Source organism: Lytechinus pictus, unplaced genomic scaffold (genome assembly GCF_037042905.1).
Source record: "Lytechinus pictus isolate F3 Inbred unplaced genomic scaffold, Lp3.0 scaffold_19, whole genome shotgun sequence".
Classification (NCBI taxonomy): domain Eukaryota; kingdom Metazoa; phylum Echinodermata; class Echinoidea; order Temnopleuroida; family Toxopneustidae; genus Lytechinus; species Lytechinus pictus.
Genome location: NW_026974140.1, coordinates 12938658 through 12950903, shown reverse-complemented (window position 1 = coordinate 12950903; position 12246 = coordinate 12938658). Strand labels below are relative to the sequence as shown.

At 32.0% G+C, this 12246-nt stretch overlaps 1 protein-coding gene across 1 annotated transcript in view; it reads right to left on the bottom strand.

Annotated features, from left to right (window-relative positions):
* Positions 1-7102: 7102 nt before the first annotated feature.
* LOC129260875 (cytoplasmic dynein 2 heavy chain 1) overlaps positions 7103-12246 on the bottom strand; it is a 76818-nt gene continuing 71674 nt past the window's right edge. The window contains exons 75-78 of the mRNA XM_064114544.1: positions 11853-12052; positions 11086-11167; positions 10411-10527; positions 7103-10065 (exon numbers count right to left, since the gene is read on the bottom strand). Of these exons, the coding sequence (XP_063970614.1) occupies positions 9907-10065; positions 10411-10527; positions 11086-11167; positions 11853-12052 (558 nt within the window). The 3' untranslated portion in view covers positions 7103-9906. The remainder of the gene's footprint in view (positions 10066-10410; positions 10528-11085; positions 11168-11852; positions 12053-12246) is intronic.

Sequence of the window (12246 nt, the reverse complement as noted above, 5' to 3'; positions counted from 1 at the left end):
TGAAAGGTATATAAGCCCCTATATACAATGCGTATAAAAAAAACGGGACAGATTTGAAGTCTAAAAAAAAATTGTTTCAAATCATAATGTCTATATTTTGGTGTTAATAGGTGCTCTAAGGTCTTATCTTTCAAATGCTATTAAAAAAAAATTAGTTACGTTCATGCTTGAGCGAACACGGAATGTTTTTGTCTGGGGTTAAATAGGAGGCTTGCGCCAGAATTGCAGAATATGAGTAATATGATGATCAGACCAGGATCAGACTTCTTGCTAATCAGGAGACTTCCTCTTGACCTTTTCATTATCTGTGCCACAATTTTCGAATTATGCTGTCAAATTTTATTTACAAATTTATTTATTTACTTGAATTATTTTGTTTTTTTAATTTTCCTTCATAAGTAACTGAGAAAAGAATATTTTTTTGTCAACCCAAGCAAGAAGATTTACATTATTAATTGGGAAAACTTGTGATTATTCAAATCCTTTTATTATGTGGAACAAATTATGTTATGTACCGGTACCTTTAAAAGACATGAATCTTTTTTTCAAGGGCCGGTCATTGATTCCTTGACCAGTTTAATTGCTTGACAGGAAACACAGGAAGGGATTCATGTCTTTCAATGATAATGATGTATTGAGTCAATTTTGAAGGATCGGGTAAAATGTATTAAAAAGTTGTGAGCGAGCGAAGTGAGCACGCAAATATTCCCACTGTTTTTACAATATCAAATTTTGTGATAGATTTTGACATAATATTTAGAAAATAATATCATATTTTACTTTCCATCTTTCCTTTTATTTCCTGTCCACGTTTTTTCTTGGTCATGATTTTTTTAATTGAGGGGGGGGGGGGGACTCATCCCAAGCCCCCGCCCATCTGTGTGGCACTGTTTAAAAGGCACCATAACCCTTGTAGCACAATGAAAGGATTTGAAAAAAAATCCACGCTCTCCCATACTTCGGTTGAAACAAAATTGTTTTAGCTTGAAGAAGGAATATTCAAAGCTAACAGAGAGCATATTAAAAAGAAACAACAACAGAACAATTCAAGCAAATAAATAGATCTGAAAATGAATTTTGACCGCATGATTTGAAAATTATGGAAAAGATAATGAAAAGGTTAAGAGGAAGTCTGCTATTTAGCAAGAAGTCTGATCATCATATTTATAATTTTATGCCATTTTGGCGCAAGCCTCCTTTTTAACCCCAGACAAAAACATTCCGTGTTCGCTCAAGCATGAACGAAACTAATTTTTTTTAATAGCATTTGAAAGATAAGACCTTAGAGCACCCATTAACACCAAAATATAGACATTATAATTTGAAACAATTTTTTTTTAGACTTTTCAAATCTGTCCCGTTTTTTTATACGCATGCACTGTATAGGGTAAAGCCCATGTTTACATGTTTCGGCCTTAATTTCGATGGCAATCTTAATATCTTTTTACTTTTAAATGTTTCCCTATAGCTTGGCTTGTTCCCTGATGATTGACATTCAATAATTGGCAAACGGTCTCCTTTATTGAACTAGCTTTCATACCCGGCTTTCATAATTTCATCCTAATTTTGACAGACATGTCTATATATAATAGTGGTCACTGTGCCAATGTCTAACCTTGGTTTATGACAAATTATCGTCAAATAAAATGACTTATTTGTCTATGGTTTGTTGTACTATCGATATGGAATAATCAATTGTCAGGTTAGAAACCAGAATGGAATTAACTTAATCAGTAGCCAAAAATACAATAAAACAAAATGAGATCCTGTAGAGTTTCGAGATTATAACTTTGGAGATTCCCCATTTTATCAGTAAAATCAGCGCTGCGAACACAATATTTCGGAGAGTTCTCGAACAATCATGACTTATCCGGTAAGTTTTCAAATAGGGACTTTTTTACTTACACTAGATAGACCCATATATCTGTATTTATAATAAGTCTGTGACGCCGAATGTACTGTATAAAGACCTATCATCAGAGACTCAGAGTGTTGCTTATTATTCATCTTTGTTTCGCAATCACTTTAAGTCACTGCTGTACTGGACTGGTAACGGCCAGAGTCTGATTTTCTAGTCTTTCAATAATACAGTTTTCCTGTAGGTAACCAGTTTTTATCTTATACATTTTCATTGTATTTCTTTATCATATGATTCATTGCATAGGCCATATAGTCTGCTATTCTTTCAATCTCTTTCGAGTATATAACTTGCTACTGCATTCAAATTTATTTGTACTTGATTATCTTATCTATTTTTATTATTATGTAAATGTCACGTTTGTAATTTGATCGATAATTGTGTATTTCGTTTTTCATCATTATTATGAACTTGTGATTATTATTTATCAATCAATGCAGAAAAGCCTGCTAGAAATATAACTGGGTCCATCAGTGTCATAATTTTTTCTACAGGAAATTTGCACAATGTCCTTTGCAAACAAAAGGAAGCATATATAGTGAATTTTCAAGAAAACAATGAATGTATAAATATACATCATAGTTAGAAAATATTTTGAACAAACATTCGTGATGTTGGAGTTGCTGGCTGTGATACAATTGCAACTCTTTGTAGGACGGGGCCCTGAAATAATTGAATAAATAAATAATTAACACAAGAATAAATAAGTGAATAAATAAACAAATAGGTAAGGTGTTGCATCTTTTCTCTCACGACCCATCTATTGTGGCTTATTCTGTTTGCCGTCTTGTAAAATGTATCAACACCCCATATATTTCCCAGCCATATAGGCATACATTAATATACCCAAGTATGATTATAATTTATAAACAAAGTAAAATTTACATTTTATGTTTATTGTTTTTCCAGGGCAAAATATGTTCTTATCTGACAGTTTTGACACTTCTCATTGCCAACGCAACAGGTAATTATTTAGTTGTTCTTTGATACATCCTCTTTTCCCTTTTATGATTTTAGTATATTTTAAGAGTAGTGAAGCATATTGCCTGTACAAATGGGAACGGGGCGCTTGGTCTTTATGGGCAATGTGCTTCATGAATTCTCATTCACTGTAATAACGCCCTTCTGTGCAGACTACCCAGACTATATATGAAAGTTGTCTATGTTTAATTTTCTTGCAAATGCTGCTCCTCGAAAGCAATTTCTATACTCATAAGGTTTCCGAAGAAATGTGACAGGCTTTGGGGGCATATACAACCCTTGACGTTTTTATATATTTATGAATATACTCAGTCTATTGATATTTATGGAAGTTGTCTATGTTTTATTGCAAATGCTGCTCCTCGAAAGCAATGTCTATACTCGGGCTTAGGGGGCATATATAACCCTTTGACGTTTTTACATATTTATGAATATACTCAGTCTAGTAATGTTTATGACAATCTTACCCGGGAATCTTACTTGTTATTCAGCACATCATCATCACAAAACAATTAGTATCGTAACCGTCAAGTTTCAATCATTATGCCACGCCTATCTCGTCGCCTTGGAGACGACTTCCTGCTCCCCGGAGCTAACCAGTACCCTATCCGCTGGTCTGCAAACTAAATCTTTCATTCAAATGGCGGACGAACGAAAGTTGTGTGACCAAGCTTTCAGAGGTCAGAGGTTCGAATCTGCTTGCGAAGTGCTTGATAATATCTGCGTTCAGGATATGAGTTTTCTTCCCGATGTTGTTGCTTGTTACGATTCAGGTAAGTTAATTTATAAAGACTAATTTCTATAATAATGAAGTAGTTTGAAAAAATAAAGTTTTCTAATTTTCCTCGTTTTTTAGGCATCATGTTTATTAAGTGTATTCCTACTTTATTCAATCATGTTTTAAATATTTATTTATTTACTAATCTAATTGTTTATTTATATCTTTATTTCATTTCTGCTTACTAATTTAGTTATATTTGGTTTATTTGTTTACTTATTCATTGATTAATTAATAAACATTTAATTCATAAATCTGTCAATTCATTTCGAATTTAAATAATGTTTTTTTTAGTTATTATGGTTATTCATTCATTTATCTATTTATTTGATTATCTACCCATTCATCATTAGGGATGGATATCCTTATATGTAATTTCTCCTTGACTTTATATTGATTTATCTTTGTGTTTGGACATGCCACTACCGTAACCAAATCAGCATTTATGAAGAGACATAAATTATTTTTCAAACTCAGTATGGGTAGGCCTATTCTTTCATATTTATCTGTTATCTAAAATTGTGACTTATATCAATCGTATCATAATAATAATAATAATAACAAATGGATTGCATAATAATGATAATAATATAATAATAAATATTATGATTATAAACATATAATAATAATATAATAATAAGAAATGGATTGGATAGACATTTTTCACGATAAATCCGCCGCGCGAAATCTTTCAACCGCGCCGATCGCGGAATTTTTACTTTCAAATCTCGCACAACTTTTAAGACTAAATTTGCGATGCCCGGGTACGCGGTTACGAAATTACGCAACATTATGTAATTGCATGTCAGACATAAAAGTGCACAAATCCAATGCAAATTGTGTATTTAGCCAAAATTCATAAATGTATCATTATTTCTACTGTTACTGATTAAACTTAATTAATTTGTCTTATTTATGATTAGAATTAAGTCTGCAACAATTTCCATCGAAAAAAACAATAGAAAAACAAAGAAAAAGGGCCTACATATAAGAAATAGGAAAAAAATACAAAAAAAAATTGCGATACCATTTTTTTTACGGGGCCGTACTTGGTTGATTAGAGCAAATGTTTTATTTCATGCTTAAATTAGCATAATTAATTCATTAAATAAGAAAGCTTATTATTTTAAAAAATAACCATACAGCATTTTATCGCACACTACGCGGCGCTCGCGCGATCGAAGGCCGAGATCTCGGGGGGGGGGGGGGGGGGGGGCGGCTGAGATGGGTCCAAATAACCCGGCTCTAATTTAGGGTTAAAGTTTTATTCATTTTCAAAACATCTTATGTTACTTCACTTCCTCTCGTTCTGATTCTAAATTCCATCTCAACATTCAATTAAATTTCGATCTTTATCTGTTTTTCTCTATACCCCCTTCTCTTTCATTCATTCTTTATATTTTCTCTCCCCTTCCCGCTCTATTTCACTCCATTTTTCTATCCACTTATATCTCTTAAATCTCATCCCTATTTCTAATATTAGGTCTCTGATTCGGAAAAACGACCATCACTTCCTATGTAAACGCATAACAGTACAGAACTATACCAGCTGGGTATTTCAGGCATTGACATGGATGGGTTTAAAATCAGCTGCAAACGTCTGTTGTCATGAAATACTGATATTCTGAGAGAAAGCGGCCGTTTACTTCAATGTGACGATATTTTTGCAATGAAAGCGATTTTGATTTAAGATTTATAATGGTTGTTATATATAATCATTTATGTATATTTTGAAAATTCATTTGTACTTTTTATTGATATAGCAGAAATAAATCATTTTCAGATTTTGTGCAGAAGCACAGAAGTACCCCCAATTTTTTATTCATTGAGATATGTTTAATTATAAAAAAGAATATCCATAAAACGTATGCAACAAACTATTGAATCATGAATCTAGCATTTATCAAATAAAATTATACTGAAACATTATGTATTCCTATATATTTCTGTGCATATGGTGAACTCATTCTGTTACTATTTCAAGTCTGCATAGAAACCCCAATTTGTGAAGATCGTTAATTTCACCTAATTTAGACCTTTGTAATTGTTCCAATCTTTGAAATCAAAGGAAAGAAAAGCGATGTTTGATGAATTTGAGGATGATCACATCATTTAGTGCGAATTTATTTTTTTAATAGTACTAGTATTTATTGTGAATAGTATTTTCACCATTAAATCAATTATAAAGTTTAATTCAATTATAGTTTTTACTCTCTTCACTTTGACAGAGCTTATTCATCTTTGACCTAAGATACAGACTCTTTAATTCATGTCTTTGAATGAAATCGAGCCAAATAAATATCACTTTTAGATTAATTCACCTTTTGGTTTATTTATTTATTTATTTTTTTTTTTTTTGGGGGGGGCTGCTATTCTTCATAAAATATCATTTATCTTTAACCTTTAGCCTACATTTTTTTCATGGTTTGTATTTAATAAGGCCAAAGAAAAGCAAGGTTATATCAATTTTAAGTTCATTTTCGTTATTTTCTTCATTCTTTGTAGTCTAATTATGAGAAATAAACTCGCCGCATTATTGAAGATCATAAATCTTTAACCTTAGACCTACTTTCTAAAAAGAATTCAGTTTTGAAATCGAGCCAAAGAAAGCAAGGTTACAAAAATTTAGTTTTATTCGATCTTTTCTTGTTTTCCTTTTGTCACATTCCCTTTAAAATACACAATTAATGTTCTTTAAAAATGTTTTTAATTCTTAATTCAGTGTAACTCTCTTCACTTCAATGTTTCATAATATTTTACCTGTTTCATTCATGTTATCGGCGCATGCAATATACCCACTCTTTTTTGTACAGATTCTTATCCTGACCTAAAACCTACATTTTTCATTGTTCATGTCTCCGCCAAAAGAATACATTCTGAGGCTTATTCATTTTTTTTTTGGTGGTGCTTATATTCTATATTATTTATATAAAAAAAGTTTTATGCCATGAAATTAACTCTCTCTAGTCTAATAAAGGGCACTGATCTACAACTTTAAACCTATATTGTTTCATTGATCATGCCTTTGAAATCAAGCCAAGAAAGCAAGGTTACAAAGGCCATTGATTAACTTGTAATATAGAATTGACAGTATAGATAAAATGATGAGGTATGTGAGTCGGATTGAAAGAGGGAGAGAAAGGGGAAACAGAGAGAATGAGAGCTAAAGGGAGTGACTATGAAAACGAATATGAAAACTTACAAAATATGAAAGGATTAAAAATGGCTGGTTACAAATCGGAAATAAAATATCAAAATACACAACTTTTTAACAAGTTTTCAATATGAAACGAACACATGTCATTTAAATTCCTTCTAAGTCTATCTACAAACCAAACTTGATGAGAAAAGAAAAAGGGTATTTTTATTCGAAAAAAATATTGAAACAAAAACAATGAAATAAGACTAAATCGACTATATCAATGTTCATAATTATCAAGGTGATAGTTTATTACACACTCCACGACTTCAGAATTGTAATGAACAGATAACTTTGCAAGTAGTTGCATGATAGCTATGGAATGTTAGAACAATGTCATCAAAATAGAGTTTTTTTTCAAACACAGCACATCTAATCCATCTATTTAATATTTTATTAGACACATTCTGTTAATTTTATCCATGTTAAAGGCAGAAAACAATGAATATGAATTATAATATTTTAAGTTTGTACAACACTCCACAGATAGATTTCATATCTCAAAGTATATTCACAAGAAAAATTCACCAAATTACTTTTAACTTGTATTTTCCTTTATATAATTCTTTCAATATGACTTTTATGAAACAGGCTAAATACACTATAGATCACGCAAAATAGACATCTGATATCTACAACAACTTTTTCAATATTGAATATGATTCTCACAACATACTTTAGAAGGGCAATAAGTAACAAATGTACATAAGTGACCAAAATAATTCAATATTATCATTATTATATCAACATAATGAGTATCATTTCATATTTAATTATACTAGGACGGACTGTAGCTAAAGATAAATAGTCAATGCAAGGGAAAAATTAATGATTTATTCATTGCTTTGCAGCATTTCAAATTGATAAATGTATATTTTCATTCATATCATTGTATTTAATTTCCAGGAAAAAAATTTAGCAAAACAATAATGAATATAAAAAAAAGAAAGATATAGTGATTAGTAAAAAGTTACACAGATAATATTGGATGACTAAATAAAGATATTTGATTGTGAATACCAGTAAAATTATATTGGTTTTTACAAACATAACCTGTTCATATATGACATGCTTAACTTAAAATGCATGAAACTAGAAAAAAAAAGATTTCAAAGAAAATTATTTAACATATATACTCTGTAATCTGTAGTTTGTGAGAACTATATTGACTCATCTAAGACTAAATCACTTCATAAAAATAAATCTGCTCAAATAAATAAAAAGTGATTTGACAACGTTATTAGTAAATTTAATTGATATCTTTTTATATCATGAATGTAAGTTCATACAATAAAAAAAAATGCAAAATGGAACTTATTCATTAACCATTAACACAGAAGACATAGCAGTTAGAAATATAAGTTTGTAAAGGTTGATTTGAAAACTAATTTACAAAGGGGTATGTGAAATAAATGTAAATTGCATACTCATATTATCACCATGATGACACTATTTTTGTGGTGTTGACATTTAAATTGTATTCTTGAATATTGCTTTGAAAGATATTTTCAATATCACTATCACTGATTTTTAACTATTTGCAAAAGAATGAAAATGATTCTCACTGCAGCTGTGAAAAGTATGGTAGGTAGGTAGGGGTCCTAAAGCTACGCACCACTCATCGCACATGCAGTTTTTAATGGCAAATGCGCAATCTATGTGTGGAACTGTGACTGCAGAGTGACGAACGATTCCTATTCAATTTTTTCTACAGAGGCTGCAATAAGCCACTAAATGAAGGAAAAAACCACAACTGTTTGGAATTTCGGATTTATATTCGCTTTAATTTCATATTATCCTATAACAATATGAACATATTTTTGAAACTGAGGCACAGCAAATGCTATTTTTTGCATGATAAATCAAGTAAGTAGCTTTAGGACCCCTTCTACATCGGGCGGCGAAATCAAGAGGTGTTCGGAAAACATGGCGGGATTTTCGTAATAGTGAGTTTTGTGATATTTTCTCCTTGGTTAATGATCTTTGGAATGTTTGCCATGAATTAGTAAAAGATAGTTTGTTCAAATATTAAAATTGGCATAGTTTTTATCATTTGTAAACAAAGTGCATAGCTTTAGGTCCCCCCATCATATATCTACACATTCATTATACAGTGCGTCCCACAAAAAACGAATGAGTTTTTGGTATCCTTTCTTCAAATTGTTTTTGCTCACTCATGCGTGAATGAGGAATGATCTAAGTAATATCAGATGAAAGAGGAGATTCTAAGCTTTACAATGGTAGGTCATTTGTCTATTGTATTATTGATTAAGTTATGATAAATCATCGCTTAATCTCGGTTTCGTTTTTTCTGGGACGCACTGTATAGCATTTCTTAGCAAAGACAACAAAAACATCACTTTGTTACCAGTAGCTAGAACAGACAGGTGGTATTTATTTTCCCTTCTTTCTTACAAGAAAAAAGTCGCACTTTACTGGTACGACATTACAAGTCTGAATTCATTTATCTTGCAGAAATGTGTAAAACTCATTTATTTGTCTGCCTTATGATCTAGACTGGTAAAATGTCCCCTCTGTTAAAAAACTATGTTAATTATGGGCTATATGTTCTGTAAGATCTGTATTTTGGCTCTGAAGATCATGTTCTCCTCCACATGGTATTTCAAGATGAGTGACAATCTTTTCTCTCTGTTCAGTGAAGTAGACTGGTAGTATAACCCTTCTCAGGTAAACAGTGAGATAACATTTATCCTACTGGTTCTGTAAGAAGAGAGCAGCACCAGTCTGTATCCAATTATCTTGCTCTCCTCCACATGGTAATACAAGATGAGTGACAATCTTTTCTCTCTGTTCAGTGAAGTAGACTGGTAGTATAACCCTTCTCAGGTAAACAGTGAGATAACATTTATCCTACTGGTTCTGTAAGAAGAGAGCAGCACCAGTCTGTATCCAATTATCTTGCTCTCCTCCACATGGTAATACAAGATGAGTGACAATCTTTTCTCTCTGTTCTATGAAGTAGACTGGTAGTATAACCCTTCTCAGGTCAACGATGGGATAACATTTATCCTACTGATTCTGTAAGAAGAGAGCAGCACCAGTCTGTATCCAATGATCTTGCTCTCCTCCACATGGTAATACAAGATGAGTGACAATCTTTTCTCTCTGTTCAGTGAAGTAGACTGGTAGTGAGATGCTCTCTGATGCATGGTAGGTGTTTGGAGTATCCTATGTTAAAAAACAAACAAAAACAAAACATGAATGAAATTAATACATCAACTCACTATGTTGAGGTAGCTTCCGTTTTTTTTGCAATTTTGGATTCAATGCATTAATATTGTGAAATTAAATTAAAGTCCAACATGATTTGATTTTTTCATTAATAACATGACATTAAGATTGATTCTTTCTTCTGAATCATTTGACAAAATATAAGAGGTAAAAATAATCAGAAAACAATGCAATATTAAAAGTTTTACATCAGAATAAGGTTTTTTCTTGCGGATAAATAAATGTATTAAAGAAATGCAAGCAAGTCAAGTTGAGTTGAGTCCAAAGAGTAATTAGATTTACCTTGAGAACCCATGCTACACTACACGGTGGTACAGAGCAGACACTAGGTGAGTCTCTCTGATTCTCTGACAGTCTCTGTCCATCAAACGTACAACCCTCAAGGTGCAAACCTCCAATCTGTACAACCATAACACAATAAAAAAAGGTTTATATATCAGTTTACAGAGTACATGAAATTTTAAACACATTTATTTCATGATCTTGAGAATAAAGTCCTAAATTTCATAAAAGGTGAAAATCCTAAAACTAAGCTTAGAACAAGAAACCTTTAAAAGTTTTCAAGCAAGTTTTTTTTTAAATGGGGGGGGGGGGGTTCCTTATATTGATTTTGCTGGCAAGCTCACTTTGATAAAAAAAATCTTCTTATCAAAGGTTAATGCTAGCATTTCATTCAAAAGTATTTGTTATGTTATTGCTTTAGATTGCAGTGAAGAAAAAAAAACATTTTAACAAAATTCTTACAGAGGATAAAAAATTTATACACTAGACTTAAAAAAAACAAACCCAAAACATCTAGCTGCAAGAGCTACAATATTTGCCTTTTTTCAACTTTTACAAGAGTATTATTCATAGCTCCCATCACACCGTCCAATTTGATAATTTATCTACTTCAGGTCCTTGCATAATGCCATCTTATAAATGAATGATAGGTTCCAAGATACATTTCTGACTGACCTTGACTTGGTATTTAGCTCCTGAGATGTTACCAGACCAACGGCAGGCAAACTTGAGACTGTCCATGGAAGTCTTGGAATCCCTATCAAACAAATTAAAGTATGACTCACATTCATTTTCATAATCATAGCATGATCCCTAACTTAATTTTAATTAAAATATGAAATACTACTCTTTCCAAAGTTATTCATAAGCACTATAAATTCATCACCACACAATGTCAGCTAAATGAAGACAACTGAAATACAATGAAGATAAACTACTTTATGATTTTCATGAACTTGACCTAGGTGGAAATACCGTTAACTTTTGTCTTTTAACTGTTATGGTATTCAAGTTATTGTAACCTTAAGTTTGAAATAATGAAACAGAAAATCAGGCCCCTGTAGGTGCCATTGTATAGTGATTCAAATCCTACTCCGGTTGTAAATTTCTTTTAGCTAGAAATTCATCCATATTGTGCTGCACTTGACCCAAGTGAGGTAAATAGGGACCCTGCAGTAATCTTTTCCTTGAAATGCTAATTGCCTAACAGCAGCTCTATCTGCTCAAGCCAGGGTAACTAAGCTGCATTTATTGTAGAGTGCTTAGATACTTCTGATATGTGTTAAATGTTATATAAACAATCCTGTCTACTAAGGCCTCCCAAGGGAGATAGAAAAGTTGACAACTAGATACAGATGGTCTTTAAAGAAAGGTTCTAAACACATATTCCCTTCAAATGGGATTCAATTTCGATACAGACATGATAATTATTATAATTATACCTTGCTGTTTGTTGCCTGAGTGCATTCAGGAAGGTATCTGGATGGAACAGCTCTGACAGGTTGAGGGTATCTGAGAGAAGACTATTCCTCTGAGCTTTCTCAACCCACCCCTGTATAGCCATGGTACGGCTCACTATGGTCTTCAGATATAATACAGGATCCTCTGGACCCTCCCATTTGCTCTGCCACGATAGGGGTGTCTGTAGGGAGAGGGACATTGGAATGAAGAATTCAGATGCGATGTCATAAACTGAATGGCTTACAGCCCTATCAAGCTTTTATCAGCTCCCATAAAAATATGTATTCCTCAAACCAGATGCAATCTACAAATCCCCATAGTAAGTTACTTAAAAATAATCTCAAAGTTAGCTTTTCATTAGCTGGTAATTTGTTT